Genomic DNA, 18,764 nt, shown 5'->3' with positions numbered 1-18,764 from the left:
ACGCCGTAGGGGGCCGGGTTAGTAATTAGTGTACGGTCCGAATTCCCACCTATTACGTTGGTTAAAGAAGGTAAGCCAACGAGTTAGGCGGTGGGTGGTGGATGACTAGCTGCCTTCCCTCTAGTCTTACACTGCTAAATTAGGGACGGCTAGCGCAGATAGCCCTCGTGTAGCTTTGCGCGAAATTCCAAAACAAACAAACAAACATAATGGTTAGTATCCCCACACTGTGACTTCTATGATGCTTGGTTCGCATCCCTTTGAAACAAATCCCCAAGCGATTACATTGAACCGTCTTTTTTTGTTTTTTTTTTAAGTTGTCAAATATATATATATTATTTAAAGAATATTTACGTGTTAATAATGAAGATTAGTATTTAGTATCTTGGCAAAGGATTTAATTTCGAACCATAGGGTAGGTAGCATGGATTCGAATCCGACTCGCTACCTTCCAAATCCTGAACTCTACTACAGAGCCAACCCGCGCCTAAACACAAAGAAAGCGTTCTAAGTATACAAATGTCCAGTTTAATAAAACTTGTTTAGAAAACAAGGCTAGCCCATCTTCACTTCTGTTTTACGTAAACTACTGCTCACGTTTCCAACTCCTTTACGACGTGTTTCTGTGCTACATTGTCTGGACGATAATTTGGGTGTTTTTTATTTGTTTTTTTCTCTAGGCTTCCTTTGTGTAATTCGGAACAGATTATTACATGCTTTGGGTTATAGGTATACAGGCAGAAACCTCGGTAAATTTCTTAATATTTCGAACTAGGCTGCTAAGTCTAATTTAGTGACTTCAATTATTTGATTATTCTTTAAAATATGGATAATGTTATATAAATTTTTGGGTTTTTCCCTCTCGTACAGGAATTTGTTTTTCACCTGCGAAGATGAGCAAATTTTAATATGGGTGGAATTTGGAATAAATAAAACTTGGAATTCGTTTAAAAGTCAGTATCTTCAAAGTAACTATTGAATTAAATATAAAACTCATTTCAAAATTATATGATCTAACAAATAATGGCGCTCTACTTAGCTATTGTAATAATACGCCGGGCTTGGCCTAGTGATTAGTGTGCTCGAACAGTATGTCTGAGGGTTCATGGCTCGTGTTCCCTTTTTTACAAAAACGCGTTCCACACTTATAAACCGTGGTTACACTATAAATGTAATGGTCAATTTCCACTCTTTATTCAGATAAGAGCAGCCCAACAGTTGGCGGTGAGCACTGTTTGCTAGCTGCTTTCGTTCTTATCTATCAGTTCAAAATTATGGATAGCTATGCTACAATAGTTCTTGTGAAACACATTTAGTATTAATAGCAGCTTAAAGAAATTTTCGAAACAAAACTTCTTAAATCTATGTGTTCAATTAACGTTTACTGTATATCTTCGAAAGTAATAGACGTAATATCTAGAAAAAACAAATAAACCAAACCTGGTTTTATGTGTAGGTAAGTTATATTCTACTATTTTTTAATGTCTATTTCATTAACAGTATTTATTAAAATACTTAATATATACATAATTTTTAAAAAGCAAATATTGAAGAGATGCGACATGAATTATCTTTCGTGAATTGGGAAGTTGAGTTAACTGAAGACACTGATCAGACATATAATTTTTTTAAAATGTATTCATAACTATTTAAAATTTACATATACCTTGCAGTAAGTCGGGGGTATAAGGGATAAAGTTAAAGAAAAGTCCCACAAACTTATGGATTATGAATTTACTGCTAAAAACTTAGAATCGAAAACTTAAAAGATTATAGAAGATAAAGAGATTTGGATAAAGAGAAAATAACCAAATCAAAAAGGGTATATGAAAACAAGTTGGTTGAAAATGTAAAAATTAACAGTAACTCTTACTTTAGATACAAAATGTTAGGATGGGAGTTGGGTCTTTGAGCGATGATAAAGGAAGGCTCATATGTAATGATTAAATGAGGTTCGGTTATTAAATTATACTATTTTTCTTTAATTTTTACTAATGAAGATTTAAGAAATACTCCTTTTTCTGAACAGTTGCTAGATGGAAACAATATTGAGAAACATGATTACATTAAATCTGATATTCTTTAAAATATTTAGAAGTTTAAAACGTTATAAGGCTCTTGGGCCAGATAATATTTTTCAAGGGGTTTTGAAGGTGGTTAAGAATACGATATGTGAGTCCTTGAATAGTGAGCAGGTGCTAGAGGATTGAAAGTTGACTAATGTTACTCCACTTTTTAAGAGAGGTGATAAAATTTGTCCCAGTAATTATAGGCCTATTAGCCTTATATCAGTTGTGGGAAAAGTTTTGGAAAGTTGGATAAAAGATGCTTTGCAAAGTCATTTAACAAAATTTAGAATCTTATTGGATAGTTAATATGGTTTCACTAAGAGAAAATCTTGCCTTACAAATTTTTTAACATTTCTTGAAAAGGTTACTGCTTGTGTAGATGAGAGTAAGAGTGTAGATTTGGTGTATCTGGATTTTCAGAAAGCATTTGACAAGGTGCCACATAAAAGGCTTGTAAAAGAAATTATCTCTATAGGTGTGGGGGATAAGTTAACAAACTGGATAGAAGAGTGGCTGGATGGAAGAAAGCATAGGGTTGGTACAAATGGAGTTCAATCACACTTGATTCATGTCACAAGTGTCTCAATGTTAGGACATTTGCTCTTTTTTGGTTTACATCAATGACATAGATGTAGGAATGGTCAATAAATTACTCAAATTGCTGATGATATTAAAGTCTTGGGTGTTTCTGGCTGCGAGGAGGATGTTACTGTTTTACAAAAGGATTTAAATCATTTGGTGAGTTGGGCGAATAAATGGGAGATAACTTTTTATTATAATAACTGTAAAGTACTGCAAGTAAATTATAATAATTTGAATAATAAGTATAATTTTGGTGGGAATAACCTTAACAGTGTTATGGAAGAAGAGAATCTTGGTGTTCTGTTTAGTCAGTTTATTATGCTAACCAAGCAGCGTATAATTTTGGTGGGAATAACTTTAACAGTGTTATGGAAGAAGAGAATCTTGGTGTTCTGTTTAGTCAGTTTATTATGCTAACCAAGCAGCGTGCTGTTGCTAGTGGTAGGGCAAAAATAGTTTTAGGCTGTTATTCTAAAACAATTAAGCCATATTTAGAGTACTGTGATTAGTCTTTAGAACTTTACCTTGGGAATGACATTGAATTGTTGGAAAAGGATCTGAGAAGGGCAATTAATACCTTGGATAGAAAGGTTGCCATACGAGAACAGGTTAAGGTCTATAAATTTTTTTCCTCTTGAGAAAAAACAAGATTTAGTATGGGATCTGAGTGAGGGTTATAAGATTGTTAAACAAATTGATGGTGCCGATGCATCATCTTTTTTTCGTAATTAATAGCGAGAATTATAGACTAGGGAACACAAATATAAATTTTAGTAGGATAGGAGTCATCTTCAGCTAAGACAGCTTTATTTTTTAATAGGGTGATTAGCCTTTGGAATGGGTTACTTTTCAGATGTGGTAGAAGCAGTAAATTTTAGGGAATTTAAGGAAAAGCTTGATAAATATTTGAACGATAAGGGATAAATTTGAATTTATATACATTTGGTGGATAAAACAGCCTAGACTTAAATGTTATGTTAGACTACGAACATTTTGCATGATTAATTTAGTATTTGGATTTAGAAGTAACCTAAATCTCCTAAGGTGGCCGAACCTCGTGATTTATTATCGAGATTACAACCGAAAATATCGATAACAGCGAGGGTACCTGACTGATAAATCAATACATTATAATAAGTTTGATAACATTTAGTTAAATGGGCAGCAACTGCCTGTTGTAGAAACGTAAGTGTATAGGACAACGTTTCGAAAGTCTTCCGCTTTTCGTCTCTGTACGGAAGACTTTCGAAACGTTGTCTTCTACAGTGTTTCTACAACAGGCAGTTGCCGTCCACTCAATTAAATTTCATCATGAATACTCTGCCTAAACAATCTATCAAAGAATTGTAAGTTTGTTTACGACTTTGCATACACATAGTTTAAATGGTAAATTATAGTAGTTTATTAATTATAATTCATTCTTAGTTCTGATCTATGTAGGTAGTTTTTTGTATCGAAAGTTAACGTAAAGACGTGTGTTTACGACAACTTATCGTTACAGGTCAAATGTTATAAATACAAGACTTTGTTAAGGTATTATCATCTCACCAAGGTTGTTAATGTAGCTAAACCAGTTAAAAGAAAGAATGAAAACTATGTTGTTGTCAAAATCAATAGTAATCAAAGAAATTCATGAATATAGAATGTATAATTTAACTTGTAATTATTCATAATTAGGATGTTTATGACGTTTATCATACTCTGTCTGTATACAAGTAATTACTAAAGGACGAGAGGAGTATGAACTGGTAATGTTACATTTAATAGCATGTTGGGCAAAACCTCGTATTTGTGTGTAACCGAGACAGTTAATGAACATTCGTCATGTAACCATCAGAGCAGAACCTCAACACGGCTTATCAGGTCTCCATTATGAATCTTATTTAATAGATATGCACAAACACAGAGAGGGGTCTTCAAATTTTGTTCTGTAACAATACTACATACTTGCATGCATGCGCATACACACGCACAAACATACATATAATTTAAATTAAACAGATATGTAGCCTGTGTTTGGATTTACAAGTTGCACGAAGCAATTAAAGGATAATTTGAACTCAGGATATTTTAAGTTTCCGAATTAAAACCATTGTATAAAATAATACCATTCACCTCTTCAGTTCAATTTTTACGCAAACCTAGTATCTCATGATTCAGCATATGATCAAAAATATAAATAAGTCACTCAACTTAAGCTCGTAAACGAACACTTGGTAGAGGTGGTTTGACATAATTTCACAGCATGAGATTCCACTTCAAAATAGGGTACGTTCGTCACAAACAACAAGAATAGACTGGCATTAATGTCACATGCTTAAAATCATAGTGTTGAGGAGGTTCTCAGGTGTCGCGACAACTGTTTCCAGGGCATCTTTAGTTCCTAGAATTACCATGCTCGAAATCTCCCAAGAACATTTCTCACACGCTGGACAAATGTGAAGTCCTAAGAGCGTGAGGACCACTTCATTTCGTGAATTTCTTCTACTTCAAGGACTATGTTGATCAGTTTAGCACGGTTAAGGCTGGCTTTATCATTAATTAAGCTGAAGTTAGGATTAATTCGCCATCAATGGAGCAAAAACGGTATTAGAATTTGGTTTATATGCACTTACGAATATTTAAGGAAAGGTATCATTCTAGAAAAAATACTTATCGTCCCCTTATTTACGTTTTACGTTGCTAAGAACACATTTTCAAAGTTAAAATTAATTTCAAATTTATCTGACATCGTTGATGCCCAAGGATTGTTTCACAGGGGTGGCCATGCTGCCCATCAAAAGTAGTGTTGCAAAAAGGTGAAATTCCAAAAACGAGTTGAATAATTGTTAGCGTAAGCGATTAAAATGTAAATTTTCACATATTAATAGCTACATAAATGCGCGTGAATACAGAAGTACATATTTCTAGGCAGTTAAAATAACTTTCCCTTTTTATGGGCCAAACATATGTACTGAAATGGAGATATAATTAAATACCTTGTAGAAGGCCTAGAATTTGGTAGTGACAGCCATGCTGTTCCCAGAATGTTTGTCATTAATAGTAACGTTTTACAACATTAGAGATCAGTTCGTCCAAAAAAGCTCATTCCTATCCGTATGATAGCTCCATAGCCGCTATATGCGTCACGCTCCTGTAAGAACATTGGCTAATATATGGTTTCAGATGCTTTTAAATAGAGTATCCGCCTGTTACTTGGATGCAGAATGAAGTGCGAGTCATCTGTAAAATAAGTATATATTGATCTACACATCATAGGTTCACTGGACTCGTGAATTTTCTGTATGGCTTTGAGAAGAAAATAACCCATTGAGCGTCTGATTTGCAGATCGGCTTTGTGAAATCTGTTCCTAGTGCAATGATTCAACTTCTAGATTTTACCGAACACATTATGTCCAATCTTGTAACAGGTATTCTAAGACTCCAGAATCCATATATGAAATAGAAAGGTTGTCGTACGAGGGCAAGTTAAGATCTCTGAAATTATTTTATTTTGAAAAAAGAAGAGTTAGACGGGATCTGATTGAGATATTTAAGATTGTTAGGTGAACTGATAGTGTTGATGCATCATCGTTTTTCATATTTAATGGTAAGAACAGTAGGTCTACAACACAAATATAAATTTTGGCAGGGTATTAGTTATCTTCATCTAAGATAGCTATATTTTTCTAACAGGGTGGTTGGCCATTCGAATGGGTTGCCTTCAGATGTGGTGGGTGCAGTTAATTTAAGAGAATTTAAGGGAAGACTTGATAAATATTTGGAGGATAAGAGCTGGCTTTGAGTGTGTTATATTTAATCTAAAGTTTAGTTTAGTGGATAAGATGGCCTACAAGGACCATAAGGTTCCTTGGTGTTTTAAATTATATATATATATATACATACAAGCACACGGTCGCATGTTTTTGTTATAGATGATGATGATGTGTCTTGTCCAAATGTCCTTCTAACTGTGCCATTAGTTTGAGAACGGTTTCATATTCTGTTAAGAATACTTTGAGAGACATACAGCAACACCTTGCCATGAATAACTGATTCTCACCGCCTGATGGCGCACCAAATGAATGAAACATTACGACATATTTTTAAGGTGTGGTCATGAATCATGAACAGTTTAGAGCATATTATTCTCTGTGATTCACTTTGAATAAAATAGACTGAATTATTAATCATTTGGTTTGAGAGAATTACACGTTTGGAGCTAATTCGGTTTGGTTATGTTATTCCCTAGAGAGTTGAGGCTGAGGTGTAACGAAAAAATCATGCTTATTCTCTAAATTCAGATAACAGCTTTTCAGACGTTTTACAAAAAATAAAAACACGAAAGTTTTTTAACAAGTTACTTTACTTAAAGAAATTTACAGAGGGGCAATAATGTTTACGGCAATTTTTTACGGAAATGTATTGTGTAATTTAGCATAACAACTTTTCGGGGTTCAACAGAAAGGAAGAAGTACCCTTAAAATTTCGCTCATTTGATTCGATTTTAAGATATTTCATGCGCTAAATGCGATGTGAGCAACCATCAATTTACGTGATCTCCATGCGCTTACGAATGTTTAAAAAAGTAATTCGTTCTATAAAAAAATCCCCTCACTCGTGTAAAGAATTGTCCTTGGCCTTGATTTATAATATATATATTTTTATTCTGACTGTTTAACATTATACGAAATACTTAACAAATATAAATATGTTTAATTTGGTTCTACTGTCACGTTGTTTACGAGGAATCTAGGTTTAAAGTTTGATTTTAGGATCATTTAATTCAGCGTGTTCTGTACGGTATAAGATAGATGACATTGCTCCTTTAAGTAAAAGAAAATATTTCCAGCTGATCAAAAAATATCTAGCTCATCTATTTCACAGAATGGTGTAAAGAAAAAGAACTTAAAGCTTGTGTATAGAGTTGCAAGTTTTCATGTGATTTTTTTTCAGAGTAAGAGAAATATAAATCAGTTTTAGAGCCAAGAAGCAAGAATCTGTGAAATACATTTCGATAGCCACCGTTAAGACACCCAATTGATATGAACGTTTTAGACATGATGATGGTCGAAATTGGAAACTTGAGAGACGAAGGTTAAAGTTGATATTTCTCGATGTCACAGTTATCCTAATGTTCAAAGTTGAAATAGCCGGGTAAGACTTAGTTAAAATTAAGTTACTCTTGAGGATTCAAGATCTATTACTTTAACAGAATGACAGTATGTGGTTATATGTTCTTACTGTACCATCAGCTTAGAAGTCAAAATATATGATAAAACAGCTTCATAGGGCATATTTTGGTGGCTATGTGAATTCCCAATAAAACAATTTCATGGAATCTCGTTAAAGCTGGAATTTTCTCATATTTCCTATCTGAAAGCTATTTATTTAGTTACTTATTAAGCTTGAAGCTACACAATAGGCTACCTGTGCGGTGCCTAGCGCGAGTATCGAAACTTGATTTTTAGCGTTAAAAGCCCTCAGAATTACCCCTGAACCACCGCAGGACCGTAAAGAAAGATTATTCTAAAAACGTCTTCCAACACAACCGATGTCAAGGCAATAATACATAAGCACCTGTAGGGAAGGGAATGTTCGTACAATATATTACGAAAGACGTACATAAATGTGAACAAGTGTTAGTGTTCAGAGGTTTATCGTTTCATATCAATACATAATTAATAGGGTTGAGCTGTAGAAAGCTGCTTCGTATAATGCATGGCTTTCGAGCGACGCAGTGCTATTAATTCAAATAAATAGCTTCAGATGAGCAACTTGACAACAGGGACACTAAAAGCAAAAGTTATACGCTACACTTACACTGAATTTGAAGGAATTTACTCGCCGTGGAATAGCTATATTAGAGAAGCTTGTTTATCTGACAAATTCGTAACAAACGGATTTTTTTTTTTGCTATTGCAGAATGAAAATGCATGTGAATACAGTTTAAAAGAAGTTTGCCAAAGAAACGTGACAAAGTTTAAATAAAACAGTGAGATTGCTAATTAAAGCTTTTAAGGAGTAACATCGTTAGAAAATTTGATACGAGTCTCGTGAAATTACGCTGGAAGAAACCAATCACCAAGTGATGTCTTAAAACTGTAAGCCTCGAATTTTACTTCTTGGGAGAAAGAAGTATACACTCAAATAAAAAAAAGTGTAATTAAGAAATGACTCCAACAAACACACCCTGTTGCTAACAGGTTGAGAATGTACACTCTCAAAGGTATAAATTTAGATCAGGGACATACTCCTAATATGAATGAAAAGATGTGAAATTATATACAGAATAGAAAGTCATGTAAATGGTAAGTGAAATATTAAAAAAGAACTGATAACAGAATTATTTACATTAAGATAATATTATGAGTACTACAAATTTTATCATAATTCTTTTAGAAAATGCTAAATCTTCAAAATTTATACATTGGTACTTCTTAATAATATTACTATTTAGTATTTAATAATTTTTTTCTGGGTGTGAAATCACATTTTCTGAAGAAGGGTGTAAATATACACATCTTTGGGTGTAGCTTCTTTCTATAAAAGTGTGAAATAACACCTTTTCTGGTTCAGGGTGTACGTTTTCTTACAAGTAATGAGAGGACAAGTCGTCCTTTAGGCTCTACCTTCACAGTTTACATCACATTGACCTACTAATGTAGTGGCGGGAAAAGCACTCTTCACGTGGCGTTTACCCACGAATGTGTTTAATTTAACCCTTACTAACCTACCATACCACTACCCGGATCGAACTGTGTTTAACCCTTACTAACTTACCATACCGTTACCAGCACTACCCGAATCGGAATGTGTTTAATCCTTAGTGCCTACCATACCACTACCCTAATCAGAATGTGTTTAACCCTTAGTTTTTATCATACCACTACCCGAATCAGAGTGTTTAACTCTTAGTGCCTATCATACTATTACCCGGATCGGAATGTATTTAACCTTCAGTGTTTACCATACCACTACACGGACTGGAATGTATTTAACCCCTACTAGCCAACAATACCACTATCCGAATAGGAATGTGTGTTTAACCCTTAGTGCTTACCATACCACTACACTGATTGGAATGTGTTTAACCCTTAGTGCTTACCATACCACTACACTGATTGGCATGTGTTTAACCCTTAGTGCTTACCATACCACTACACTGATTGGAATGTGTTTAACCCTTAGTGCTTACCATACCACTACACTGATTGGAATGTGTTTAACCCTTAGTGCTTACCATACCACTACCCGGATATGAATCGCCAATTTATCCGCATATTGTTTAAGCAATACAGTACTGTGTTAGAAAAACTTAAATAACTCCCAAGATCTGACGTACGAGTTAATTGCATATTGTTCTGACTTTTTCTCCCGTTAATCACTGACTAAAATCTGAACTCTTTCTTAGATGTATTTATAGCTTGTTATGGGTATAAACGTAAAAACATTTCCAGACATATACATTTATCCATTGAAATTCAATTAACCCATTCACTGCGGATGCCATATATACGGGTCGGACTTTTTTTCTTTCGTACACTGCGTTGACATCGTGAGGGGGCACTGACGAGAAACGACAAAAAATGATTCATCATTATTCAGTAAAATTGCTTGGGTGTATGAAGAATGCCTCAACACTCATAAATACTTCTTACCAGTTCACGCGGGACATTTAAAAATGAAATCCCATATACGGAACAGCCGCAGAGTACGGAAGAAAAAATCCCGACCCGTATAAGTGACAGACGCAGTGAATGAGTTAAAGGAGACAGGCGTACTAAAGTCCATTCGTCATATATTCTTACTAACAGAGTACGGAAGAAAAAATCCCGACTCGTATAAGTGACAGACGCAGTGAATGAGTTAAAGGAGACAGGCGTACTAAAGTCCATTCGTCATATATTTTTACTAATATTGTTGAGTATATGAAAAATACTTGTATACGAAAACCTGAGTTTACGTTTGGACTCGGCCCTGCATGGCCAGGTGGTTAGAGCGTTTTACTCGCAATCTGAGGGTCGCGGGTTCGAATCTCCGTCTCACTAAACATGTTCGCCCTTTCAGTCAATCACACTATTCTTCGGTAAAAGAGTAGTCCAAGAGTTGGCGGTGGGTGGTAATGACTAGCTGCCTTCCCTCTAGTCTTTCACTGTTAAATTAGGACCTCCTAGCACAGATAGCCCTCGCGCGAAATTTAAAACAAACCAAACGTTTGGACTCTTCCTTATAATACAAAGTGTGGGCTTCTAAAACACTAATATAACTAAAGTGAAACTTGTGTTAAACAATATTCGCGTATTTTCCCTTACATTATAGAGTGAGCTTCTGAAACACACTCATCTAGCTGGAATGAAACTAGTACTGATGGGTCCGATAGTTGTGAAAGTAAAGTATCAATAAGAAGCAGTTTCATAACACAAAATGCTATTGTACAATTAAACTCATGTTAATTATTTAATAATTTTGTTTACATTTTAGTTCGATGTAACACGAAAAGAAAATATGTTTTTGGGTCTAGGATTTTCAGAGTTTAATGGCAAATAAAAACTAGGATTTTATAATGTTATAGCAAAAGTAGGAGCGAAACATAAGACTAAATGCAACAGTTATTATTTGAAATCCCTGTCAACATAATATAGTAAATTTACAATGCAGGAAGATGTGAATTTGGAAGGTTTACATTCTGCCAATTTTACAAAGGGTCTCTCTATCTACATACATTTATGTACATGAAATTAGTAGGATGCGTATTATATTATAAAATATGAGAGGAAAAAAGATGAAATTGTGGACACACGATATTCAGTAATGTGTGCAAGAGTAAAAACCATAGCATTGCTTAAGTCGTTGCAATATGAGCTGTTTCACAAGTAACATCAGTGTATTTTGAAAAATTTGTAAATTCCAAATTTCCACCACTTTAAGTTAGTTTGTTTTGCCAAGTAAGAAAAGGAGTTGTATTTACAATGATTTACACAAAATTTATTGTGTGCATTTAAAACGTTTGGTGAGTAGAGAGTAGAGAAGAGCAAAACTACATCAGCTGAGTAAATTTCTTAGTAGGTCTTGTAAGTAGAGAAACATTAAGATAGCAAAAGAAGAAACACGGAGATAAAAAACAACAAGAACTAAAGTTAGGGTACAGCCAAATTCAGGTAGCTAATAACATATATATATACCAGCAAGGCCAAGCACTGCAGTGGCAAGGGGAGATGGGCAGCGAAGGACAATCTGCTAGTCTTCTTAAAGAGAGTTTTCGCAAAAAGCATTCTGAAGAAAGTGCCGACTGAAAGCTCCTTTAGAACCCACTGTGGCCTTAGTTTTGAACCGCTTGTTCAGCCTTCTGCTGGGGGGTTTTACTTCAACGGGTCGATAAGTCATCAGGATTGATCGTGTGGCGGTCCTCCTTGAGACCAGTCAAAACATATTCAAGAAATCCTGGATTCCGGAACTGACGTCGCAGATAATTCAAGATTAGTGGCTAATCTAAATCGGTTAGCTATTACTTCGTTCAAGCTGATTTAGCTTGAGAGTTACTACAATTTTCTAGTTACTTACAGATACCGTATATTCTTGTCTACTTGTACTACGTAATACGTATGTCACCGTTAATTCATCCACTGAGACCGACCACGGGCTGCAGTTCCAGTTCTTCTTAAAACTGATGTGGACTGACTTCAGCGCCGATCAGGCTCTCGAAGCTGTTGCCACGTCCATGTGATCGTTGATATCGATTACCACACGGCTATGTCAAATGTCCGTTAACAGGTGGCGTGGTTTCAACAGTTGACTGTACAGGAAGAAAAACAAAAAACTGAAAGATTCGACATTTTGGAATACAAGTATGTAGTGAATTTTTATAATATATGCAATTAACAGACCTCTAATGAGAAAAATAAAACTTATGTTCTGCCGTATATGTGAAATATTGACGGAGAATTTTACACATAAAATGCTCTGTTAAATAGTATTTTCTCAGGACTATAGAATTCAAAGTTTTGTAACATGTCGTCAAACAAGAAACGCCTTAAAGACATAAGAATAGTGATTAATAGAATATTCCGGTTACGTCAGCCATATTAATACACAATTTATAAAGCAGTGCTAACACGTTAGCGTCTAAATAGGAGGGGAGGGTCAAAGGTCCCATCCACTATACAGGGACCATCACTTACTTCGGACTCCATTTTCCTAACTTAAATATAAAATCAAAAGATAAAGTAAAAATTAGAAGGCCTTGTAACCTGGTTATTAAACTTTTTATTTTAACAAACCATAAAATTTCGCTACACTTCTAACTGCTTTGGAAGAGGAGTGGCGGTCTATTACACCACATGCTTACTCACCACTGCTTACTCACAGAGTTCAGGCTGCGACTGACGTTAAAGATTATCTCATTTCCTGTTCGTATGGGATCCCAGCACCAATAGCGAATAACCCATTCTCAATGGTATGTTGACCTAATACTTTAGATAGTATGAAGTATATATCTTTGTTTGGTTGTATGGTGCAAAAATATCGAATACTTCCGGGGTTGATTTAATTCATTCAAATTATTGTAATATCTCATAGTATTGACAGACATTAAGATCGTCTCTTCTGTAACTAATAGGTATTACAAAATTGGTTACTATCATAATCAAAACTGATCTCGGCTAGAGAGTGTTTGGAAACCTCGGGACCTGGGTCCTAAACTTGCTGAATGAATTGCTTTTTGTATGCTAAGTAATATTTCGCCTGCATTTGTTAGATGCTAATGATTCGGAATATTCTCAAATCTTTTTGGTTATTATTATTGCAGTTACTTATCATTAGCGTTATATATTTTGCAGTTGATCCTGCAACTAATTATCTATTATCTTTTCGTGCGATGTTTGATGATTTGAATTACATTGACGTAGTTTTCTGGTACTAATTTTGTAAAGGGGTGTGGGCCGTCGCCTTCCACTATATAAGCCGTAGCACATACTCTGATCGTTTCACGCAAAGGTACTCGTTCTACGTTTGAAATTGAACATCACTTTCGTTTGGCATCGGCTCCACGTATTTTACTACCGAACTTCACGCTCCTTGAGGACAGCATTAAGGTGGTAAACTTTAAACAGATGCTAAACTCGACATTGTTCAACAAGTTCTTCGCAATAACTTGTTACAACAGACAAACAGATAGACAAAAACTCTGCTTTATATAAATATGTGTAGATCATTGGCTTAAAATTTCTTCTTTCAAACACAGACTTAAAGATCAGCTACTTAACATCACTAACTGTGTGTTGTAAATGCATGGCATTTCATCAGACATATGTTTCAATAAATAATGAAAATAAGTAAAAATAAATAAAAATATACGATAGATGCCGTTGGTTAGCATCAATTAGGCGGCAGTAATGTGTAAAATCCTAATTCAGGAAACGTTTTATGTCAAGAGGATTGTTTATCTGATGCACTGTCTGTATGTAAAACTCAATTTTTAACATTCTCAAATGGCATCGGTATTAGACAACTCATGACAATTTACGGTTGATTTATCTAACCAAGAATATATAACATAATCTATGTGTTTGATTCAATGTTTATTTATTACCGGAATTGTTTATTAAACAACTCATGATTAATTCTTGCTAGTTTATGTCACCAAGGTTATCTAACATAATCTGCGTGTTTGATTCGATGTTTATTTATAACCGGAATTGTTTATTAAACAACTCATGATTAATTTTTGCTAGCTTATGTCACCAAAGTTATCTAACATAATCTATGTGTTTGATTCAATGTTTGTTTATAACGAGAACTGATTATTAAACAATTCATTGTTAATGCTGTTAGCTTATCTCACTAAAGTTATCTAATATAATCTATGCGTTTGTTTACAACCGGAACTGAGTATTAAACAACTCATGACAAAACACTGAAATAACTCACATACCACAGTAGTTGTTCCCCGGTGGGACAGCGCTTAACCTACGGATTTACAACGCTAAAATCAGGGGTTTGATTCCCTCGGTGGGCATAGCAGATAGCCCTATGTGGATTTGCTATAAAACACGCACGCACACATTCCAGTAAATGTTGAGTCCGGCGCAAACTTCGGTTACTTAATGACAAAATATCAAAATAACTTCACATATTCCATGATTCTGAAGTTTAGAGCGAAAACTGGTTACTTAATTAATGACAGAATAATAAGATAACTTCACATAACTATTGTGTACAGAGCAAACTCTGAGTACTTAATGACAAAACATTGGAATAATTCACGAGAATGGTGGCTTGTTTGCTGTTTATTAATCTGTTTTGTAACTTTTAGCTTTTTTTTTGTTGTTGTTGTTCAATACGTACTTCTGCAAATACATGAGTGCTTAAGTATATTCGCGTTTTGTGTATTGGTAAACTATAGGGATCGCAGGAGTAAAGGACTTCATATGTTTTGTAAGTAATGACCTAATGCATTTTTCTGTATTAACTCTTTATGTCATTTAATTTTACTGAATGTAATATTTGTAATAATATTGAATAATGATTACACTTATGAAAGTTATTTCGCATTGCTAGCTTACCATATGGAGTTAAGACTAACCTAAATCTCCAAAGCCATGATGCATTATTGGGTTTACGGCCTAGAATGTCGACTTATGATTGGCACATCATAATCAGTATAGATTTTAGTTTTCTGGCATATTAATATATAGAATTAATTATTGCTAGTACGTTCGTTTACATGAAACTGACTTCATTAGTTTATGTACCTTCCATCAGTTTGTTTGTTTGAAGTTAAGCACAAAGTAACACAATGGGCTATCTGTGCTCTGCCCACCATGGGTATTAAAACCCGGTTTCTAGTGTTGTCCACAGATATACCGCTGTACCACTGGGGGGGGGGGGCTTCGATAAGAAGTTCTTAACACTTACGAGGGTTGTGATATAATATGCTTACATAGTGTTACAACAAGCACATTTCTAATAACTGATAATATAATAGCTTGACTATCGTGAAACATTAAGATAAAATTTAGCTGTTAGATGATGAGTATTTCTTTAGTTTAAAATAGACCCACTGACGCTAAATCAGCCGATAAAAAGGACCAACAGATGTTTTTGTAACGTACCATGAAATGTGAAAAAAAAAGGAAATTTTCATTTTTATTATCTGTTACACCAGCTTTTTGAGAACTTTTAAATCTGCCTATCTTGCTACAGTAATAAAATGCAACGTGTAGCCTTAAAATTATCTTTTACAAACTTTAGAGCTTCTTTTCGTTCTTTTAGTCCTTTGTAAAAGCAATGCCAATGAATTAAATGAATCAAGAAATAGGCATACAATAGAATATATACTAGTGATGCACCATCAAGGTTGAGTTCTGGTCTGAGCAGAAAGCATTTACACTAAAAACAAAAATACGAAAGAAGCAGTCTGTATGGAGAAATACATTGCAATCCAGCTTTATATATATATTCTGGATTATCGTAGTTGATGACTGGTCAAAGGTGTTTTTTTTATGAGAGATTGAAGAGGCCAGATCTAACGTTCATTAAAAAGGTAAGAAACAATACCAGCGCTATTTTAATGAATTAGCTATGAACCAACTGTGTAATCTCGCTGTTGTAAATTTTTAATTTCTCCAGAGAGCTGCAAGATTTGAATTCAAAGGTATCAAGTAAATTATGTGTAAGAAGAAGTGGAACGATGAAAACACTTTATTGATTGTTAATTGTTTCTCCTGTTCAGGTGTTCTCATTTGTATGTTAATTAGTACATTGTGAGGATTAACGATATAGCTTTTCCCGATTAATAGAGTTCGGAGCTGCTGTTTTATTAAGTAATGGTAAAATAAAATAACATGTTAAGAACATCCCGGAATAATAAGTTAGAGTTGTAACAAAAATATACTTTCACTACAAGGTATTATCGAAATTCCGTGCAACAGTTCAGGTGTGTTTCAGCGTTTGTGTTTTTGCTGATGGATGACTAGTACCATATTTAAAGCTGTTTAGTTCGAATATACTGTTATAGTATCAATTTTCACTGATATGTTAAAATATATTTTGGTTACTTGTACTGTTGACAGTCTTAATGCTAACAATGACGATTGAGATTAAATTTCTTATGACAAAGCTTAGCAGAATAATATTTCAGCTAGAAATACTGGACTTATTAGTTCCATTAGCGAGAAAGAAAACAAACAGTGAGAATTATAATATTCGTGTTTATTAAGTTACACGAGTTTATTAAGTTTATTAAGTTCTGCCGATCAGACAGAAAATTAGGTAAAATTGTTTGACAGTTTTGTAACTAATTATACTGAGTTGTCTGTTTGTACATCAGACAAACACAGATAAGTGATTAGCACATGCTCATTCCTTTCAAGGACATCGTTTCGTTGAAACATAAAATGAATCTCGAAGTTGGCTTCTGCTTATGCAATTCTCAACTTTACTTATACTCCCTGTAAAGTTTATAAAAGCATATTTCATGAAAAGAAATGATTGCTACGTTCTAAAAAAAAAAGGTTGTATTGTAATCGGCACATAAACATAGTGTTATTTCATAACCACAATACAAATTTTGCTCTCCCCAAACACAGACTTGTGTAAACTGGAACACAACTAATTGCTTTAGCGATATTAACACAAAATTGTTTTTTTATTTTGTTTTGTTTTCTAACAACTCAAGTAGTTTTCAATCAAAATTGTGTTGGTTTGTTGTGTTGTAAAGTCACATTTTTCCAGTCCCGGTTTGAACCGTTCACGAGTAGCAAATTGTGGAAACGAATCGCTCTTCATCTCAGAGGGTTTTTAAAAAATGTTTACATGCAACGTTCGACTTTGATTTATGTTATGAAATTTCTTAATTTACAAATGTTATCATGTGTATATAGACTGGATACAATTCAACACAAAGAATATGTTGTTTTTAACATGAACTTGTGTTGTAGCCGTGCAAACACGAAACTTATGATCCACAAATCACAAGTTGTGTTATTTTAACACAGGTTTTTCTTTTTCTTTTTACAATGCAGTATTACAATTAACTGATTAAAGATAGAAAGTATAGGGTATAATTATACGTTTATATGTGTAAGATAAGTAGGTAAGCAAAATAAAAATGCTCTTATAGGCTAAAACTAGTACTAGAATATTTTAAAAATTGAAAAAATCAAAATATCTAATCTGGTACATATTACTGAAACAAAATTATATTATGTATATATTTCTCTCCTAACCTCACTATTAAGATAGACGGTGGGAACGACGGAAGATGTTTGAAGCACAGTGAATTACTTTATAATTGTTGACACTTTTGTTCTTAACACTCTTTGTAATACGAAATAAAATAACAACAAACAAACAGAGAACACAAAAAATATAGTTTCTTTTCATAGTTATTTTTCAGTGTTACCCCTGTATGTAAGGCTTTCTTCAATACTTAGAACTGCGTTCCACTAGCATTAAAACGGGTACAGGGTAAAACTTAATAGCTAATCATAAAATAATATAATATCGTGTGTAGCAAAGAACAAAACCGAAACCAGAGTAAACGGAACTAGCTGTCAGAAATCTCGAGAATATCAAGATTTGTGTATATCTTTTTTGTTCATCCCCCGGTGGGATAATGGTAAGTCTAAGGACATACAATACTAAAATCCGGGGTTCGATTCCTCGCGATCGACATGGCAAATAGCCCAATGTGGCTTTGCTCTAAAACAACCAAACTTTTTTTTGTTCTCTAACTTAATAGGCATATCTTACTATTTCAAAGAGCTATGGACAAAGAAACTGCATAAAAAAACTTGAGTCATTCATGTAAAGAATCTGCCTAAAGAACTACCTCGCTTTGATTAAATATCAAAATTTTAAATTATTAAACATACGAAATAAATAAAAAATTTACAAACTTTGTAAGCACTAATATTTTTACTTCCGCTCAAAATTTGAGAAACTACGACGTAATCTTTTTTTAAGGTTTTCACACTTAATACATTATAAAACAGCTACTCAATGGGGCAGCAGTTTACAATCGCGGGGGGAGGGGGGTCGATCCCCGTTGTAGGCAGAGCGCGGACAATCGCATTGTATGGAAGTGCGCTAAACATCAACAACATTAGGAAATAATCAATAACTTTAAAAGTA

The 18,764-nt window shown here is 34.1% G+C and overlaps 1 protein-coding gene across 2 annotated transcripts in view; it reads right to left on the bottom strand.

Moving 5' to 3' along the window:
* Positions 1-18,764, bottom strand: part of LOC106461373 (CUGBP Elav-like family member 2) — a 166,239-nt gene that overhangs the window by 97,513 nt on the left and 49,962 nt on the right. For both annotated transcript variants that reach the window (XM_022388480.1, XM_013921194.2), the window contains exon 2: positions 11,816-12,426. In XM_022388480.1, the coding sequence (XP_022244188.1) occupies positions 11,816-11,905 (90 nt within the window). In that variant the 5' untranslated portion in view covers positions 11,906-12,426. The remainder of the gene's footprint in view (positions 1-11,815; positions 12,427-18,764) is intronic.

Source organism: Limulus polyphemus, unplaced genomic scaffold, assembly GCF_000517525.1.
Source record: "Limulus polyphemus unplaced genomic scaffold, Limulus_polyphemus-2.1.2 Scaffold38, whole genome shotgun sequence".
Classification (NCBI taxonomy): Eukaryota; Metazoa; Arthropoda; class Merostomata; order Xiphosura; family Limulidae; genus Limulus; species Limulus polyphemus.
The sequence above is the reverse complement of the archived record's forward strand: the minus strand, read 5'-3'. Positions and strand labels throughout refer to the sequence as shown.